This window comes from Echiichthys vipera (genome assembly GCF_963691815.1).
Source record: "Echiichthys vipera genome assembly, chromosome: 20".
In the NCBI taxonomy this organism is placed as follows: Eukaryota; Metazoa; Chordata; class Actinopteri; order Perciformes; family Trachinidae; genus Echiichthys; species Echiichthys vipera.
Window position 1 is genome coordinate 11,961,087 of NC_139845.1, and position 21,664 is coordinate 11,982,750.

Below are 21,664 nucleotides of genomic sequence, written 5' to 3' on the forward strand. Positions count from 1 at the left end.
AAATTCTTTGAGGAAGTAATAACTTAGACTTTCCTCATTGATTGTTTTCATGGATGTAAATTATTGTGACACGTTTCCCAAGTATATCAAAGAATAGAGGGTCAAGGGACAAACAGGCTGCGATTAGTTCACAGACAAATAAGATACTTTTCAATTGACATAGTAAGCCAACCCACTCTCCCGTATTAGAATTGTTTCTATCATAACTTTTAACCGTAAAAAGGAAAAACAGGCCCGTCAAGCTTTGGATTTCTCCACACCAGTGCAATCACAGCACAGAAGTACCAGCTGATGACAGCAAATTAAAGCATGACTTGGCGCACAGCGGATGGGGAAAAAAAACCCAACCAAATTCTGTCAGAAGAACGGCAAACACATCTTTCTTCTCAAGACGCAGTTGATTTATCGGAAATTTACTGTCCAGTTTGTTCAATTCTGACACGATAGAGGCTTCAACAGAAAGTTCCACATCAGTTGCGGACATCTCGGTTGTTTTTGAACAGGCTTAAACGGTGCTCCTCTTTACAGACATTGTCTCACAAGCCCCATATTGGAGAAACTGTTGCAACTGGCTCGGCACGTCTCAGGCTGCTCAAAATCTGTCGAAAGCAGACGGCGACCAGATGCATCTGAGAGCAAATAAAACATGAGCTTGTGGGTTCGTCTGTCTCCCAGGCAACTAGTCAACTGCATAAAGAAGAACAGCTCCTTCTAGAATATATCTACTGGTGACAACCGTCAAAATATATTTCCTCGACCAAGTTCCATCAACTTGGGATACGTTTAATGACACATCTGTATTGTTTTCACTGACACAATGCAACTTCGAATTTTGGGTCAACACCTGTGCAGACAAAAAAACTATAATAAAATCGTGGCGTGTCTATGCCTGGCTGTAGACTGTATACTGTGTATACTGTGTTGATGTCATGGCCCAAAATGAAACTAAACTGAAGAAAGCAAAGGTTTTGCCGGTGGAGAGGATGAGGGATTTATTTCCGATGGCTCTCATGCTGTTGGACTACTAGTAGGTGCTTTTGCGACAGTTGTCAAAGAAAATACCGTTTCCCAACAAGAAGGGGTGCTTGAAAATCCTGCATGTTGTTGCTTTAGGTATTAATATATTTATATCATTTTTAAGACCTCTTTCACAACATTCTCTTAATAACAAGTCAAAACATTAAAAAGTTAGAGGTTTTCAACCAACTCATCGCCAACCAACTCATCGCACTGAGGTTTGACTGATTAGCAGTTAACAGTTAAGTTAATCCGCTAGTTAAAGTTTCAACCAGCAAAATGTGGGATTGACAACTAGAAATAAGAAGCCTGTATTTTTCCCCCTCTTTCTTAAATCTAGGATTGATTATTTCAAAAACTACCCTCAATTTAGAACATCTTAACATAACAACCAACACTAGCTCTCGTTGTTATAAACTGGTAATGTATTGTAAGTAAGTAGATTATTAAATTATTAAGTATCTAATAACACAAAGGAGATTACTGCCAGCGGAAACTTTAATGACCAAATCAAATTATATGGTAGTATGATGTATTTTAGTCAGTGTAATTCCTAGCGGATATTCTGAGATGTCTGATGAATACGGACAAAATCAGGACCCTCTGAATGACTCTGACATCTGGTCTGGACACCATAGTGTAGGCATCCACCAAGCCAATCAGCCTTGCTGCATCGAAGCCTCATTTTTCCATCCATATGGAGACAGATCGCACAGTGGTGAACCATCTGTTGTTTGCCCGCAACACACTCAAACACACTTATTTCAAGTGGGAAGAGGTGTGATTTTGCAAAGAGAGCAGTTTTCTTCAGCCACCCACTGATGTTTTCTTTCATTGGTCACACTGGCAGTTGTCTGAGATTGGTAATTGAATTAGTGGGCTGCAGACAACAGGGATTGTTGCCTCTGTTGGTTAGCATGTCCATCACCATGCCTACAATATGGTTTTACAGTGGAAGGAGCTAAAAGTGCTATAATAAAATATATACTGACCGGAAAAAAAAAAAAATATATATATATATTTTTTTAACACATAAGTAGTATGGTGTGCCATGGCATGACATCAATCAACATGGTTTCCTGCACAGTACGCATACAGTCTGGATGCTCCGTATGCTGTCTTACACCCGCTGTGAGCTGTGCTGTGCTGCACAGCTGGGTTTGGGCATGGGGGATGTGCGCAGACACCTGACCCACCCTGACCTAAAAAAACGAGCAGAATTTTCAATAATATTGAGTCTTAAATTTGCATAGAGATGAGATTATTTGCATGTCAAAGTGGGTGTTTTTTTTTGTTTGTTTTTTTAAATACATTATTACGGATGTTTGCTTCAGTGGCGTCTTAAAATTAAATTTGATCATAGGGGATTTCATACATAATAACCCTGGAAATGTCATATTGGTCAGCACCTTCCTCAGGCCCTGTTGTCAAAGTTGTCACATAGACGTTTCTTTTTAATATACAGAAGCCTAGAAGGATGCTGATATTATGGATCTGAAAAAACTCCCTCTTAGTAAAAAATATTTTAACAGGTTACGGTTGGTTTATTATCTTCCACACCTGTGCTCTGTCACTTTTGTCAGGCTGATTCACCGCTTATTAATCACATCATATCCGTCCTCAACACGATCCAGCTGTATCACTCACTGACTGAAGTGACGAGGTCAAAGCAGCCACCATCTGGTTTCTTTCCGGAAACACTGGATGACAGATTTACATGTGTGATGACAAACAAGTGTTAAAGGACGCAGCCCTAGATCCCTCGACAGTTATCCATTTCATCATATTTGCCAGAGCGCTAATCCAACCTTTGTTTACATAAATCAACTGCATGACAGAAGACTTAGGTTACCAGCATCTGCTCGAGACTGGGATTTCCCTACAGTTCCCAGAGTAGCTTTTGATATGAAAACTCATCCACTCTTTCCACACTCAAGAAAAGATGAGAAATGCTTAATCTAAATGAAAAGATATGAGTTGCTTAATCTTAATGCGACATCTGCATTTATCTTACACTCCATCTTCAGTCTGACATTGCCTCCGCTCTAACCGACTTCCGTTGAGGAAGGGACATTTAATTTTCCCTAACCAATCACTAGACACCAAGATATTCACGGTAATATTAAGTGAACGCTGAGTCATACCCATGCCAACAACCTCGTTTTGCTGTGGTTTTAAGGGGAACATTGGCCAATTTTAACCAGATTTTTGTCATTGCAGTGTGGGCTGTGTGTGCAGATGAACAGTGTGTCCATCAGTGTTGCCACTGCGTCTTGAGCTACACGCTCACTTGCCTGCAGGCATCCACCTGTTGAAGCGACACAGACCTTTCGCTCTGCATGTACCGCTCACATTTTAATAAAACTGTGATGTTGGGCCATGACATGTCAATCCCTGGATTGATTGCTTTTTCAAACAAGAAACCGCAGATAGATAACTCAGGCAAACATTTGGCTTCAGTGCTTCATGATCTACTGATGCTACAATTTATCAATATGCTGTTGCAAAACCCTGATTATTTAATACACAGTTACCAATCAGAGGTATAAAAATGACTGTTCTGATTTCATTTCACATTCTCCAATGCTTTCTTTTCACCTATTACATTCTGGAAAGCTCAAAGTAAGAGCAACCAGAAACAGTCATATATATGTAGGTAATGGGATTTATGTGCTCTTATTTCAAAAAGTGAGCCTCTTAGCAGAAAATGATATCAGCTGTACACAGTATATACTCTTGATATTAAAATAGGGATGACTACTTAGTTGTTGCGTTATACTAACAAGAGCTACCATTATTGTTCCCTGGCAACATGTCCGTCTGTAGAAGTAAGTATTTGGCTTATGAACATGTTCCATGAGGTTTAGAGTCATGAAACATGTGTCACGTCTTACCTGAGCAGCTTCCAGTAAATAAGTAGGAAGGAATTTAGTGTTTTGCCTAAGGGTATTTGGGATTTGGCTGTTGAGATAACAATGTCAATGTCAGCCGCAGAAATTGTAGCTGTGATTTTATGCTTATGGAACAAGGCTTTTTCTTTTACTATTTTGTCTACGATACCATCATCGAGGGAACATTTTTATGGCATACAGAAGAGACTGCACAGGTATTTTGAAAACAACATACATTTTTAAGAACACACTCATTGAATTTTACACCTGTTCATCTGACACTCATGTGTAGGACATGCCATCTTGGCGTACATAGTGTGATTTGTCCTTTCACTTTGCCTTCAGCACTATCGATTGTTTCTCTGACACAAGAACGGATTTACTGACGCAGCTGACTGTGTCTTTCTTAGCTCACAGATTTTTGAAGGTTGAACATCTGGTGGGGATTTCTCAGGTGTACAGAGAGGGGAATTCTGTCCACTTTGTTCTAATATCTATCTCTTTCTCTCACTGTCAAACTCCCCCTCTAGGCCTTCTTTCTGACAGATTTCTCCCATCAACATCTCGTCAGTGGGGAGATCAACACAGTGCTGAGATACAGTTGAGGAGGGAAGAAGTGACTCAAAGGTAAGACTATTTCATGCAAATAAATTGGGAATTAAACTACCAAAATCCAACTTGAAAACAGATTTTTCCACTGGATATAACCAAGACATATGCCAGATCTTTCCAACATTACTGACTTTAAGAGGCCGTAGTGGGCTCCGTTTTAAAGCATCTTCAAAGTATCTAGCTATGGTATCAAATTAATGTAGACGACATAAGGCATCGATATGACTGTATATCTGAGACTCTTTTGGATTCAATTATATTAATGTGTTTTAAAGTTAGTCTCCATTAGAGCCACTTTTTATTCAAAGCAGGACAGAACTGGAATGGAATTCAAATTCAAAACTAACTCTATAAGCGCAACAGACCATTTGAAGTAGTTTGCCTTGTGATCCAGCAGAGGGTGGTCTAAACATTCATTATCAGCTTGACCTATTCCACAATGTAGTAATGTTGTTTGCTACAAAAATAGCGACACCAGCGGGCAAAGCCATCAGTAGCAGACATTCACAACACCAAATAATCCGAGAAGCGGTGTGTGAAAGTATTTTTGGGATTATATAGATTGTCATACAGCTGTTAAAATTTGTATCTAAAAATGTGTTATTAGCTTGGTGTAATGTAAGGTCCATAAGCCTAAATTATCGTTGTAAATAACATTGTCACCATTTTTTCTGGGGTGTTTCTAAAAATTGATTTTTAGAAAAAGGAACAGCCCTAATTCTGATAGTAGCCATTTTTTTGTGAAACTTGAGACTCTTTTTTTTTACTTGACCTCACTTTGTAACATAAACTGTTGTGATGTTGAGGATAATCACTGCCTGCATAATGAAAAAAAATGAAAGTGTTGGGCAAATTAAATAATTTGACCCACTAGATTGAAAGTGAGAAGTGATTACAATTTATCCAGAGAAGGGCATGATTCAATATCTGTTCTACATTTCCCAGCAACCTGTCAAACAGTTACTGAGCCATTTCAATCTAAAACAAAATATGTCAACATCAGGGTAGCGCTAGGGGAAAACCTGGAGGAACTAAAGTCATTAGGACTCATCCTTTGGCAACCATGAATGTGTGCACAGAATGTTATAACCGGAAATGTCAACAACATGGTGACGCTGAAGGAAAAGTCAGGGGATCACCGGGAAGTCATTAGGATTCGCCCTCTAGGGACCATGAATGTGTGGACACATTTCCACGGCAATCCATCCAATAGTTGTTGAGCTATTTCAGTCTGGATACTGGAATATTACACTTAACATTGGGGAGAAAAATAAGAAAACCACACAGTAATCTTCTGTCTGCATGCTCACTCATCAATTACATAGCAATGTCTATGTATAATAAGCATGATGCAATATCAATTTGCATGTTAACTAAGGCTGATGTTTTAATGGATAATGTTATAATCTGTAATCCATCCATTTACCTTCAGATCATTTCAAATCTGCCTCCAGAGACATTTTAAAATATGTAAAAATATATATTTTTCAACTTTTCATCTGGGAAAGCAAGCTAAACTAAATACTTATAATAAACCCTGAGAAGGGGCTGGAAGCACATATACTCTTTATCCCTCACTGAGAATTTCTAACACTGCTCAAGCTCTTGCTATTGTTGAGACTCATTCGATGCCTACATTCTGGCTTCCCCCCCAGGCTGACTGGTGAAAGAGCAATGTGAATCAAGATGGCTGGAGAGAGAAATTCAGCCATAGGCCAACATGTTTGAGCCAGCTTCAGACAGACTCAGATGAGAAGTCTGTTGTGCACTAAAACTGGCGATTAGCAGATGTATCAGAATGGTAAGTGTAGTTAGCATCTTTATTTTGTTAATGTTGTTTGTTTTGCTCGTTAGCTTGTAACTGTCAGCAGCTGACAGCAATGATGGCAGTGTGTTTTAGCTCTGTACTGTCCGTTCTGCTGGAGGTTTCAGGTTTCTTTGCCGGTGTTTTGTGTCGAAGTCGTTCCCCCGTTGAATGCTGTTTCCCATATTAGACAGAGATTAGTTTGCGGATTAGTGACGTACCAACTCTAGCTTGCCTAAAACTAAAGTGCACAGATATTTCTGAAGAAAACACCTCTCTGGTGACAAACCTTGCTCAGATATAGTCAAAACAGGCATTTTAGAGGACATAAACATAAGAAAGCACATTTTTGAGTGAAGCAATATTTAAGACGGGCCCTTAAACTAATCTGCACAGAGATCGCCCTCAAAACTACAAATGTACAAACGACCACCAATCTACACATTTGCAAAACATTCCTTTATTATAAATAAATCTCCTTTTTTGTATAAAAACTGGCATGCTTCGACATGGCATTTTACAGGTTCACAACCCAAGGCTACAACCCGGTTAGCCAAGACAGCAGAAGGAAACACACTCATCTCATTATGCAAGGGCGATCCATCAGACAACGGTGAGACAAGAATGAAAAAATCGTCACAACCACAAAAATACTTACAAGTAGAGAATAACAACAAACATGTTTGAGTCTCATAGATTTTCTCTTACATTGCTCTTTTTAAATATCTTTTAAAATGTAATCTGTTAAATCTCTTTCCCAGCCTCCCATTTGCCTTTTAATATATAATGTCTACATGGTTTCTGAAAGTTTTTTTCTTTTTCTTTAAATTTTTATGATTTTTTTTGGTAGGTTTTAATAGTTACTCTGTCCACCAGAGTGTCCTATGGTATGTCACTTTTTTTTTAGAACAGATAACTTCATGGTTGGACCGATGAGTTGTGAGCAACGGGAAAGCAGGCACACTGACTGGCTGTTTATGTGGTCCCACTTCTCCGTGGTTTGATGCGGAACAATACAAAATGTCTCATGCTTGGATTCCATTGGGCGAACAGTCTGTCCGCCAGTTCTTCGGCCGACTGGCTAAGAACGACAGCTCCTTCTTTAGCTTGGCACAGCCCCAAGACACGCCCTCCCCCACTCTCATGTCCAATCTCTTTTGTCATCCTCTGTGGTCCCTTCAAATGGCATGATTGCTGTAGCTGACATATGTTGTCTTAGTTGATGAAGCTGCGTGAATATGAAAAGGGAGGAAGGTGGAAAGAGGTAGATGAAAAAGATGGGGCAAGAAAAAGCAAAGAGAAATGAGAGAGTGAGGAGGGAGAGTGAGAATGAAAGAGAAGAGATAGATTGGAGATGTGGAAGGGGAAAAGGAACAGAAGAAAGAGCAGTTGAGAGCAGATTTTGCTTCAGATGGTCACGTAACATTGTCACATCCACAGTCAACCTGAGTAGTTGGGGCTTTTTGTCAAACCCATTATGTCTTGTGGCCCCTCAAGCATTCCATGGTAAATGTCAACTTTTGCGCACGACGTCAGTCCTCTAACTGCGCCATTGTTTTACTTGATGCTTTCATACAACCCTTTTAGTATTTTTTTTTTTCATTCTTTAACTTGTATTTTGCCATCACACTTCTGGAGTAATAGGAAAAAAATGATGAGAAACATATACATATACCAAAGAAATACATTCTCAAGGCAAATGCCAGGTACCAAAATGTCAGGTACCAAAAAAGTAGTAGAGACTTGTAAACTTAATTTCTGCTATTCTGCTAATCACCTTCAAAGTAAATAAATAAATAGCCCCCCCCCCCCCCCCCCCCCCCCAGACCATATGGAACTTATCAATTTGCATATAAACTATTTGAAAGTATTTGAGGAGATGAGCAAGCAGTTTAACTATAGGCAAATGAATGAAATGTGACCTGCTTCCCTCACTGATGCTAATAAAGTGCTGACGGGAAAAAGTAGTTTTCATCCACAGGTCTGAAATGTATTATACACCTGCATGCACAGACTGTAAAGAAACTTATGCACAGAAGGGCTGAGATACACTTGTGTTGATGAAAATACAGATGGAGACGTGTGTACTAACACCACTTACAAACACAAACTATCGAGAGACCAAAGGACACACAAACCCACTCTCGCCGGATCAATGGAGGCTATGCACACATAGACACTCGTGCATGCCCATACACAAAGGCACGCATGCACGTTCAAATGAATTCCTGTCATTTCATCCACAGATTGCTGACTCAGGAGAACCAGCTCGACACAAACTAGATCCCCGAAGAATGTAATGGTGCTTCACTGTCAGAGCTTGAAGAAGACACGCCGTGCTATTTTAAAAATTGTCAGCTGTTTTGCCATGCAAAAACGTCAGGCATGAAATTAATTTTCAAATTGAGATTTTACTTAATTAAGGCAAAAAAAGAAAAAAAATCCATTCAAACTGTGCGTCTAAGCATGAATGCACACACAAGGGGAAATATTTGTTTGTTTGAATGGTGCTACTTCAACATGGTTTGCAATTAAAGGCAAAAATATATATGAGTTGGGAGGATGAGATCAATGGTTTGATTGAAAAACTAAATAACTCCATAAGAGCAGCTGTTTCATATTCACTGGTATTCAGTTTTAACCTCTCTATATGCACGTGTACTGTGTATGTATGCTTCAGCTTTAATCTCTCCACATGTATTTAAGCTTTGTATAGATTTATGAAATACAAATGGGTCTGATGATATAGGTTCATATAAGTTATTATATGTATAGTTATAAAACATTGGTGTTCTCTTACTCACTGTTGGTCTCCATGCTCTCACATAGCTCAGTCTTCACCTCTCCGTTGGGCCGGTCTCCTCCCTTCTGGCTCAGTTTTCCAGACATGGTGGCAGCTGTCACAATTGCCTGTTTCATCACGGATTCAGAAATCTATTAATTGTAAGTAAAGACTTGCGTAGTATGGGTTCTGGTTTCTCTCTTTAGTTCAGTGTAATTCCACATTATCATCCTCAATTCATCAGCATGAATCATAGCAAATATTAGTCAAAATATTAAATCAAAGCAGTTAAGATATACAGGAATTTAACAGGTAAGAGTATTTCACTGCGCCTCACCTTGAAGCTGCGTTTTCGTTTGGGTACGTTCTGCTCAGGGTGGAAGAGGATGATGTAGACCTTGGGCATGTAGAGCATCCCCAGAGACACGGAGGCAGACAGGCTGAGAGAGATGGTCAGGGTGGTAGTTTGGATATACATCTAGGAGGAGAGAGACACAGGAGGGACAGAAAGAGAGGGCGAGAGTCATTTATCACATTTCAAGTAGTCAGAGATAGTCTGTGTAATCCTCCACCTCCAGAAAATGAGGGAACAAGGAGAAGGACAGATGGAAAGACAGGTAGTAAAAGACAGTCTAACAAGAGCAAAATTAGCAGAAACTGTGTGTAGTGACAGCTACACGGACACATGGGCAGGTAGATCAAATGGTATATGAAATGATGGCACCACTGAAGTTGCTTAATTGCCTGTGTGCTGCAGAGCTTGTCTTTTTGTCTAAGAATGTAAAATAATTATTTAGCATTCTTTTTTGGCAGGCTGAAACACCAGATGGGTGTGGTTTACTGGTAAGGTAAGTCGTTAGTGATGGAAACTGCGCTGAATTGACTTTCAGATGTGTTTTTCTGGAATTTTTTTCACACAGTTTAACTCCAAATATCTGCCTATCTCTGTATCTATGAAGGACAGCTATGATGACACTTATTGAATGGAAAAAGTGTTACATTTTGCCATACTAAATATGACTAGGGCCACTTTATTCTGTAAAGAAAGTTTGAGGGCAGTGAATGAAACAGGAAGACAGCTGAGCAGACACACTGCAGAGGACTGAGGCGTCAGGTCCTCAGTGAGTTTTAGGGAGTAGTTTGGAGGAGAGACCTGACACAGCTGAAAAGCTCTCAAGAAATAGAGATTATCAGGCGAGCACTGTCTGTGTTATACAGAGGGAGACAGACAGAGGAGGGAGGGGTGAGATGGATGGTTTTATGGGAAAGAAGAGTAGAAGTGGAAGGACGAAGCCTGAAAGGGAACGTAAAACAGAGGCATGGAGAGAGAAGGGAGGAAATAGAAGCGAATGTGCACTGTTAACTCTGAAGTGGCTGCACACCGTGGACAGAAAATAAAAAAAATCAACATTGTGGTGCAGTTTTGCTTCGGGTGTTGTTAATCCACTGCTGGCTTCATTTACAGAGAAAGTACAGACCAAGGTTGTCAAGAGTATAGATACTTCAGTACTTATCAATACCAGGTTTCAAAAAGATATGATATCTGTATTCTGTAGTATTTAAAGTTAAGAAGATATATACAAAAAACAGATCTACAATCAGATTTAAAACAGGAAAGAAAAACAACAGTGTGCTGGTTTATGTTCAGTGACTATTTCTGTACAGGTTGCTAATAAAAAATACATTTACAAACTGTTTACCGTCGTATCAAAAGAGGTATCAAGTTTTGTTCTTTTATACCAGAATTGGGAATTTTAAATTCTGGTATTGTGACAAACTTAGTGCATGTATGCATAATAAAAAAAAAGTTAAAATACATGCTTCACATAAGTCTTTTTCAACAATAGAAGGTAAAGACTTGGATCATGAATTATACATAAACTGTATAATGCACAAATAAATGAATGAAACCTATATTATTCACAGGGGAATTTGCTTTGCACAAAGAGCATATTTGCACAATATTGAAAGAACAAAATTAACAAAACCGTACATGGTCCATTCACATCCAGGAAAATCTACATTAATTAAAAAAATTATCTCAATGGTTCTTTTGATGACCCAATTTGTCTAAAAAGACCCAGGGATTATTTTACATCGGAATTTCACTTCATGGTTCTCTGTGTTACTTTCAGAAAACCCTTCTCATTAGCGACACTGGTGGCCGAACTGTGTTCTTCCTTTACAGGACAGCCGCCAATCTTAGCTACTTTTAAAAACTACTAATTAAACCAGAAACAGAAAAAAATGATATGAAGAGGAGTTAGGAAGATAGAATGAAGAACTGTGAGATATGATAAAACATTCAACTCTGGGGTTTCAGTTGAGGGTTCATCTGAAGACTAAACCCAAGACTTAACACTAAAACAGGCTTTGGAAGAGGCCAACATTTCATCACTTTCTATAAATATTCTCTTTCTCAAGGTCTCAAACTGGTCCTCACAAATATAGAGGAAGAGGAACACACACCTGCCTGAATGTGTAAGTTGATAACATTGACAGTAGCCAAAGGGAAAAGAGAATGCACTGTAAATATACTGGACGCAAATAGAAAGGTGTGTTGCATTGTTTACTAAATAGAGGCCTTCCATTTAAACTAAGCAGTATACAGACCAACCGTAAGTATAAGCTCTCCATGGAATTTACTCTAACCCTTGTTTTTTCCCTGGATGACATTTCTATGGTAGCATCAATGGGTAAGCCAAGGGTAAAGAGCTCTGCCTGCAGCTCACCTGCAGGCTCTGGTAGCGGTTTACACGCCACTGATTGACTACCAGCTCAACCACAAGATCACACATATATGCAGACAAAGCAACTCACTGACAAAGGGCTGCATTTTACAGTTGTTTGAGACGGATCACCAATCAAGCAAGAGTAAAAGAAGATCACTAGAGAGAGGTGAGAGAATTTGTGGATTGTTTTTTACTTTGTCATGTTGTTTCTTTTTCATATTTCCTGCCAACAAATTGCACTCGATTGAATTGTACTGACACAGGGATCAGTGGATGGTTATATCAGGGAGGAATAGATGGAGAGTGTTTTCAGTAGGACAGAGATGGGAATCAAACAGATTGAGAAAAAAAAAACGATAGAAAGACAGTCAATGAAAAAAAAGAGTGGAAATGGAATAACCTACAGGAAAAAGGGTAGAAGAACAGCAAAATAAGAGGAAAAGATAGATTCCCTTGAGCACTAAACTTGCTGTTATCAAAACAGCAGCAAGGCTGCTGATAGCCGCTTCCATTACATCTAGCCTTTGGTACAAGGCTGTGGCTTCCAGCTGTTATTTACAGAAAGACACACAAATACTGAAGACTGAAACTGTCCTCCTCCACCTTGCTGTCCCCAGTTGATATCGACTAAAAATGTGTGCATCCGGGGAGCGCTCTATTATCCCAAAAGTTACACTCAGAAACTAGACGACTAGATACGGATGGCAGCATACAATGTGTTCCCTTAAGGTTTAAAACATTTAGAGGGGTAAAGTCTCTTGTCCGTGATCGAAAGAGATTCAGAAAGAGGAACAGAGGGTAAGAATGATGCCTGATGTGCTTTTAACACCTGGGTAGAAAAGGGGATAGGATAAAGCCTCGTGTTTTCTTCCTAGCCCGCTAAGGCAGGGTTATTTTTTTCCCCCACCAATGCTGCACTCTGTAAAGGCAACAAGTTCTAGCCAATTAGAAAAAAAGGGAAAAAGTCAATCAAAACTACTATAGTACATTTTACTACATATATAGATATATAACAGGCCATGCACCTGTCAATTATTGTGAAAGAGGTCATTCTGCGTGCAGATGAGGTCATCATTTTCAAAACACTCTCTTGCACACTTATTGCTAGTGTACCTTAGTGTTGAGCCCACTTTTAGTCTTAAAGAAAGTGATGTTTTTGTAAATTTGTTGTCATTGTCAGTGAGTAAGTTAACCAATTTATGAATGATGACAATAGCACAACTTCACTGAGCTGCATTATTTTTTTGTTCATTTATTGAACACATTAATTTTTCGGTTCCATTTTATTCTCAGCAATACGGTGTCACAATGATCAAAAAAATGTTTGCTCCTCCTCAAATAATGTTTGTGAAAGAGTTTGCTTTTAATCAGGATTCAGACAGAGCCACAACCCACATAGCATAGGTGAAGCCACTGTCATGATCCCACACAACTCAGACTGAGGTGGCTGTTTTGGTTGGTTGCCAGGGCAACAACAGCTGAACATAGACCCAAACCCAATATCGAAGCTCAGTGACTCACAGACTTTAAGGTGCATTCCCACAAAGTCGACAAGGTCTTAGGGCTGTCTCCCCGTCAAATCGTCAAAGACACAAGGACTCTCTCATAGACATTTTGAGCCCTTTCCGTAAGTTGGCCTTTTTTTTTGCAGACTTTGCCTGAGGAAAGTACCCACAATTCATAGCACTGTGACATTAAATACAGGGTTACCAGCAAAAGTCTGGAAGCTGTATATAAAAAAAAAAGAAGACATGGGAGTGGCAACCGCAACCACTTAATGATGCTGCTTGGACCAAGACAAGCATATTGATTATTTGACATTTATCTCTTGTCCGCTCTGTAGGGAAAGGCCCTGAAAGAAGTTTAAATCCAGCAGTCAGTCTCTTAAGTGCCTTGGCCGTGAAGAAAGTAAAATTAAAAGTAAAATAAAAGAAGAATTATAAACAGAAGAAGAACTATATAGCACCATCGAAACAGAGTTTACACAGCGCTTTGGCAGACAAAGCAAAAGCAGGGTGCCCAGAGGTCAATATAACAGAGAAAAGCAACCCATTTGGGTATATATAAAAACAGGAAGATAAAAGATGGCAACATGAACAAATAAAACTAGTTTTTTTTTAAACTACAAACATGACAATTAAATATCATTGAGTAAAATATAAATAAATGCAATAAAAAGAATGAAAAAAGTTCTATGGTTCTAAGAAGATATTTAAAAGACTTTACTGATTATGCAAGCCTTATCTCCTCAGGCAGGTCGTTCCATAGTCGAGGGGACCTGATGGCAAAGGCACGTCACTGTTAGATTGAAGTGGCGACTTTGGAACGGTCAGAAAGATCCTATTTAAGGGTCTATGGCTGCAAATTGGCTTATAAGGGGTTAACATCCCAAACGTACTTTAAAATGAATCATTTAAACCTTGAAATCAATTCTGAATCGAACATGGGGCCAAAAGAACACAGCCAGGATTGGAGTGATGTGATGTTATCCGATGTATGTGTGCATGTTTTGGCGTTGTCAAGGTAACATGATATGACACAAAATGTTGTCCCTCACAGCCTCCTGCAATCAAGCACTTACCGTGTGACATCGATTAAGTCCCTGAGGGTTTTGGGCCTATGCTGTGTTCAAACTGACCACTTAAATTTGCTTAGCGCCGCTTTGTGCGAGACAGCTTGATTTCAAATATTTCAATTTGTTCAGATACATGAGTGACAGAAACTTAAAGTTTTTGCTTAGCACCATTAGCTTCGGCCAGTGCAAATTGGATTTGTTGACTTTGTACGTAATTAATGCTTGGACAGATGAGGGAGAGATGTATAGGGCATTTCAGAATGTTGTGTTTGGGGTTGAGCTGCCTCATATACAGCAAAAGGTGTAGGGTTAATCCGATTTCCTTCAAAAAATACTAAGTGTATCCAGCGGAACCTTTGGGTGAGGGGGTTAAAGCGAGTGGACGTCGTTAAAAGTACTTGTGCTACAGAAAACACTGCAAGACTGCCTGGTGGAGGAGGAGCCTCTTCTAACGGGGCAGACTGGAAACCAATCCTCCATCATCGTGATTGTGGAGACATTTTCTCACAGATAACAGATCTTTGTCACCAGCCAGACAGTTTCTGGCTAAATTCTATCACATTTTCTGTTTAACCTACGATTACAAATGATGGTGTAATATTCAAAGTTAATTTAATGGTGTAAAACTAAAGTCTAACTTCTTATCTTTGTAACCAAATATCGTTTTAACTTTGGGTTTGGTCAAAAGGACGCTAACACTGGTGAATTAGCTGTGTGCTACTCTCGGCCCAAGTCGTACAACCCCATCTCCTCGCCGTAAACACTGTTTGAGCTGCTGGTCGTCCACATTAACATCAATGCAGACAAAACATCAGGGACCTTACTTTAGTCCTTCACAATGAAATGACATGCTTTAACAGCTCCAAACTATACTGTAAAGTCTTAAAGTAATTTTTAATGTAAACCACCATTAACGTTCTTACAGCTTTCTCTCATCAAAGTCAATTTCTTATACTAATTTGACGTGTAAATACCCATGTACAACTATGAAATTTCACTTGTAGATTCTTAGATATGTGTAAATAAATTCTACTTCCACTTTAGTGCAGACCACCCAGTAATTCAAGACATTTACTCTGGTTAGACAGAACAATATGAGCAGGCAGAATACATTCTAACATGTAAAATCCATGTCACATTTACTGAGAGGAGTCTGTATCTGACTATAGTCTGCAGGTGGAGTGTGTATGATGAACGTCCAAGTGAAAGCATGGGTTTTCCCATAGGGTGAGTCCTGGTTACTCCATCAGATGTGTTATATTAAAGTTTTGTTTTTTTTTTCTCCTCAACGGCATGGGGGTGGATGAGAGATGTCAGTTTTGTAGAAGTGGCAGCACGGAGAAAGTGGGACTTATAAGCCTGAAGTCAATAACATTGACATTGCGTGGGGCAATATGAGCACTTCTGTTCTGGAAGTGAACATTGCCATTCCATTTAAGTGCCTAATACTGTATAGCTGTAAGAGAATGTAATTCTCGTGAGACATCTCTTATCCTAAGAGACAGGCAGCTGGATAGTTAGGGCCACCCCATCAATGAGTTAAGAGTAGAGAGCGATGTTCTCGTCACAGCAGATAGCTGGGGCGTGACAGCTAACGTTGACGGCTATTCTGGGTTGGATGGCTATACTATAAATGACACTGTGAAATAGAGAGTATAGCTTATGACCACTACATGAGAAGCCAATTAACTGAATTAGGTCTATCTTCTGCAGACACTGCAATTTCCACTTGCTAGAAGGCGAGAAATATGACATGTAGACATAAGATAAGTCCTGAAATATATGTTGTATAAATGGATAATGGCATTGTTTTTTGCAGCTCATTATGTGGGCTCATAACCTCTCCCAAAAACAAGGATGCTATGCACTTATCATCAACACTACTTAGCTTTCAGAGCGTCTACAGCCAAAAAATGACTGACACACACACACACACACACACAGTAACTTGGCCAAGAGGGGCGAATAGAAAGATACAGAAGGAGAGGAAGAAAGAGACAGATGGTTTGAATATGAAATACATAACAAGAGGAAGTAAGAAAGCAAGCACGAAACAAGGACCAAAATTGTTGAAATATGTCTGGGGTAGGCAATTCCGGTCCTGGAGAGCAACTGTCCTGCATGTTTTATGTTTCTCTCTGCTCTAACACACCTGATTCTAACAATAATCAAACTGTGACAAGCATCAGCTGCATGATAACGAGCAAATCATTAGAATCAGGTGTGTTAGAGCAGAGATAAATCTCAAACATGCAGGACAGTGGCTCTCCAGGGGCCTGTTTCACAAAGCAGGTTTAGTGAAAACTCTGAGTCTGTTAACCCTGAAATGAGGGAAACTCTGAGTTTTCCGTTTCACAAAGGGAGGTAACTCAAACCAGAGACAGAGGGGTAACTCTAGCCTGTTTCACAAAGAGAGGTAACTTAACCTCTCGGTCAGTTCCCATGGTAACATGCTCTCTGAAACTAACCTGGTCGGGACCAGGTTTTTCTCAGAAAACCTTGAGTTTCTCTCTGTCTCCGCCCTCTTTCAGCCACACACGGCGTTTGATTTCCTCATTCATTCAGTCAGCGGGCGAGTTCTGGCGTAGTATAGTTCTGTCATTGCAAAAATCAGACATTAGAAGTTATATTAGGTGGCGACTATTTCACTACCATGGCATGTCCTTTTGATAACGATCCTGTGGATGAAGGTGACGCATTACTGCGCAGAGAATTAAATATTCGTCGGGAGATGATTATCAGACCGCGCATAGACTTCCTTAATATACTGCAGCCATAATTACAAAATGAATGAAATGGATCTTTTGAGCAAGTTGAATGTATTTGACTTAGCGTTTCCTAAATATAATCCCAGCTTTTCTTTCAATTCATAGGTTCAAAAGTGTGTGCTTTTAGTTGGGTTACCGGTATATAAACTACTCCTAGATAGCCTTCTGATCCAGAATATCACCTATAATGCGAGGGGGCTGAATACGGCACAACACCGTTTCATGTCACAGTCCATCTCATCCCTCCTTACATTTCCAACATTAACAACCAGTAATGCTCTTATATCACAGCAGATATTGTGTGTTGCGCTGCGTTTTTTTGCTTACGGTAATATTTACTTTACCATGTAAAGCATGCTCAAAATGAGGCGTCACCATGAGATTGTGCCGATGTTTTACCTGTTTGAATACCTGTATGTTTTTATGTTTCATCTTAAGTTGCTGCAAAGTGCACTTCTCCCCCGCGGGGTTGCACTTAAATTAAATAGATTAATAGGCTCCCACTCAAGCAGTTTCCCCTGTGATATTACTGTGATTGCAACAGGACTACATTTAAACTTACGCACTGACCCGAGCAGCAATGTTCTCCAGCACCGTCTCCCTCTCTTTTGCTGCTGCAGCGGTGTAAACCTGCTCAAACTCACCGTATGAGCGCATTAATATTTCCACTTCCAGTTGTAGCGTAGCCCTTCGCTTCCCCATTGCCATGGTGACTCGTCGAATCAGGGCTCCATTGATGCTGTCTTTTTTTACTTGTGGTGCACGCGCTTAACTCCAGGTCAAACTACTCTGAGTTGATCAACCTAACGCAAATCTGGTGTTCTGGAACCGAAAACTCAGAGTTTCCTATCTCAGAGTAGATCAACTCAGAGTTCAGGGTTAAACTCAGAGTTTTTTTAACCTGCTTTGTGAAACGGACCCCAGGACCGGAATTGCCAACCCCTGAAATATGTCAATCTCAAAAAGAATCCCTGCAACCATTGCAACCTTCTTTCATATGTATCCCTGTTACGGATGAAAAGACAGGGACATGTCTTAGACTAGAAAGACGCTGGTAAAATCACATCTGCATAGGATTTATTAGAGCTTAAGTAAAAAAGAAGATTCATAGTGGAAGAACATTGTCTCCTTCACTTGGATACTGTTGCATTGGAGAGCTGTGAATTTGCAGTGAACCCATGTTTAACTCTCTGCTGTCGTGGAGTCACTGAAATCTCTTGCCAGACATCGCTCTGCTCTCCTTTTGTCTCTCATTTATAATAAATTACTAATGGTTGCTTTGTTTCATGTCCTGAGTCAGTGAACGGTCAGGGAGGAAAAAAGATGTCTGGCATCATTCCATCGCTCTATCCTTTCCTTGTCATCCCCTCATCTCTGCCCTTACTATCTCTAATGAGCGGTTGGTGCCCAACACTGCACTCTAGACTATCATGAATCTCTCTCTCTGAAATGTGTTCCTGTCCTCACCCCTACTCTTTAATATCCTACTTGATATCCGCCTCTTTAGAAGAGCTTTCTGATTGCATCTGTTTACCTTACCCACGTCCTTTCTCTGTTTCTCTGCTGTCTCACCATAAATCTTTGTTCTCTCCATCGCAGCGCTGCTCATTTAACACAATACTGTCTCTGCATGATTATGAGTTTAGGTGTTCTTGATAGTTGCCTCTCCTTATCAAACCTTATACGGAGCAAAGTGACTTCACAGTTAGCCGGAGGGTCCGACATTTAGTGTAAAAAAAACAACTTGTGTGTGTGTGTGTGTGTGTAACTGGCACCTCCTGTTTCTGCCCGTTCACACCATGGGACCACTCATATTTTTAATCACCTGAGCCATGGGAGGGCAATGGGATTTTATCTTAATATATTTATTTAAAAAATTGGAGCATGACCGAAACATTTTCTTACTGCTTCTCAGTGTAAAGAATTAAGATCAATTTCTTTTCTACTTTCCCTGAAGTAAAGAGTGGAAATAGACCAATTAAATAAAACAGTGAACAAAGCAACAGAATGCTAACTTTGGGTGATAGAAGGGGATATTTAAATACTGTAATTTGGATCCAAAATAATAGCTAGTGTTGCAATTAAATACAGGAGAAGATGCTTGAATAGTTAACTAAATAAAACAAAATCAAAACGTCCAAGACAAATGTCCTTAGGGACAAATAAAATAATTTTGAGTGTTCGAAATTTTGCCGCAAAGCCAATTCATTTCAGTGGAATCTCCACAATATATGGAACTGTTCACAGTGGTAAAAATATATATTTGAACAACTGTGACCAAAATTGTGCCAGTGCTGTAGCTTAATAGCTGTGTTGCACCATTGAATTGTATTAAGTCTATAGGTTTATTTTACATGGAATTTCCCTGATGCACTTCTCCTGAGCAACTGTCAATAGGCCGAAAAAGGTACAGTCATAAGCTGCTGTATAAAGGACAACAGACTTATATAAAGTGAAGTCTTTACATGTAGTCATGCCAGTTTAGAGCCATTTTATTTCCTCTGAAAACACATATTTCAGTTCAAGATATTGTACTGCAATTATGAAATATATGAAATCCATATATCTTCACACTAAATCCAGCTACTTTAAATAGATGTTCGCCAAACCACATTACAAACTGGTTGCCAAGAAAGAAGTTCATAAGTAACAACTTTAAAAGTTATACCAGTACAGTAAGTGCTCATTGAAAAAAAGAGATTAAAAGGTGAGAATAGTATTGTAGCTTTTTTTCTTCCATTCTTATGCATGAAAAAGTTATTTCTGTGTCTTTTTAGCGTCTTTCTCAATACGCTTTTAAGTCTGAGCTTGTTAAATCCCCGAGTTGCCCTTCTCCACACGCCCATTGCACACATTTTTTCCCAACATGCTGCTGTGATAAAATATCTCTTTAAGGAAAGCTCTGACACACGACTCTGTGCCATGATATTTTAACTTTGTGTCAGTGCAGCTTAATTGGGCCCAAGCGTGGTCACTGTTGTCCACAAGTGCCTCATTATCTTCTACAAAACAGCACTTAGAGACATTTTTTTTCTCCATCTAATCCATACTGGTCTAAGGTCTGTATATGTGTCATAAGAGACAAGGCAGGGTATTTCATAACACAATGTTATATCTGTGTTTGCTCTGCCACAGCTTGTTAGTGTAGCCCTTATTGACTTGCAGATCTGCATGAGGATCGGCCAGTCTCAAGTCAAATATATTTTGAGTTATGCACACGGTTTCGTAGTAATGCATACTGTGAGGGTGGCCCTTTTTTGAATAGCTTGCCATATCTCTCTCCTAACTAAGGTGACTATGGCCCCACTGTGCACAGCTCCAGCTAATTAAAATATGCAGCAAGGAGTAACATGGAGCATCATCAGTCAGCAGACTGCTTCCCGAGTTGTCACACCAGGGGCATGTAAAATGGGGGTAACTGTATGTCTGCTCTTCTGTCGTGGATGTTATGTGCCTGTTTCTGCAGCTGACAATATGTGATCTTGACAGAAATTAGGCCAAAATTTATACAAAACTTACATCTTACATCTTACAAACTTACATCCACAGCTACAGCTAAAGTAAAGCTGTTATGTTATGTTATGTTATGTTATGTTATAGTGTTTAACCAATGTCAGACAGTGTAGGTTGGTTACTATAGTGATAACGTAGTATGTAGTAAAGTAAGATAGAAGAGGGAAATGTGAACTACTGCGGGCAACCAATAGGTGGAAATCCTTTGCTTTTTCTGTCATGGTTTGGCATTTTTTCCAGGCGGCTCAGTTGTATACAAGTGGTACTGATGCCCGTCTTTCACACACACACACACACACACACACACACACACACACACACACACACACACACACACACACACACACACACACACACACCTGCTACTGACAGACACATATTGTTTGCACTCAGTAAGCATTAGTAAACGCATATGAAAGTTATTATTACTCACATACAAACTACTGACAGCTTGACCTTTTATCGACTTATTGAGGGGCAACACTCCTTTAACTCAGCAGGATGAATGTTCATTTGGAAGCCCCGACTGGAATAACTCTTTGTGGACCACACTTTTTTTTATTCCTGACTCAGATATAATTGTTTCCTGATACTTTGAGTCTACCAGATCTCAAATATACTCAAGCCATTTCCTTACTATTGCCATCATTAACTAAATCAGGGCTACTACTGTACAATGGCTTCATTTATCAATTGTTCAATCTTTTTGCTTGAAATTATCGTCCTTGTGGTTTATTAACTGATTGATATTTCCTCAAATAATTGTGGATTAGCTTCACATACTTTACAGTCCGATCTATCAATAGACAATCAGAATTAAGAAAAATTTAGATCTTGAAAGATAATGGGCACTAGAAAACCTGCCAACACTACTATTTACTATTTAACTATTTAATCAGGTGTGGTGACTGTGTTCACATCTTTTTTTTGCTTTGTCGTGCAGCCTATCTCTCTATATGTTGACATATGC

General features: G+C 39.5%; 1 protein-coding gene across 2 annotated transcripts in view; it reads right to left on the reverse strand.

Annotated features, from left to right (window-relative positions):
* Positions 1-21,664, reverse strand: part of grm8a (glutamate receptor, metabotropic 8a) — a gene marked incomplete at both ends in the record, with an annotated part of 470,018 nt that overhangs the window by 233,453 nt on the left and 214,901 nt on the right. Inside the window, 3 exons of one of the 2 annotated variants that reach the window (XM_083935441.1) lie at positions 7,503-7,552; positions 9,129-9,234; positions 9,444-9,584. In XM_083935441.1, the coding sequence (XP_083791567.1) occupies positions 7,503-7,552; positions 9,129-9,234; positions 9,444-9,584 (297 nt within the window). Of the gene's footprint in view, positions 1-7,502; positions 7,553-9,128; positions 9,235-9,443; positions 9,585-21,664 lie in introns of those variants that run through there. The other variant, XM_083935442.1, reaches the window with a different exon arrangement.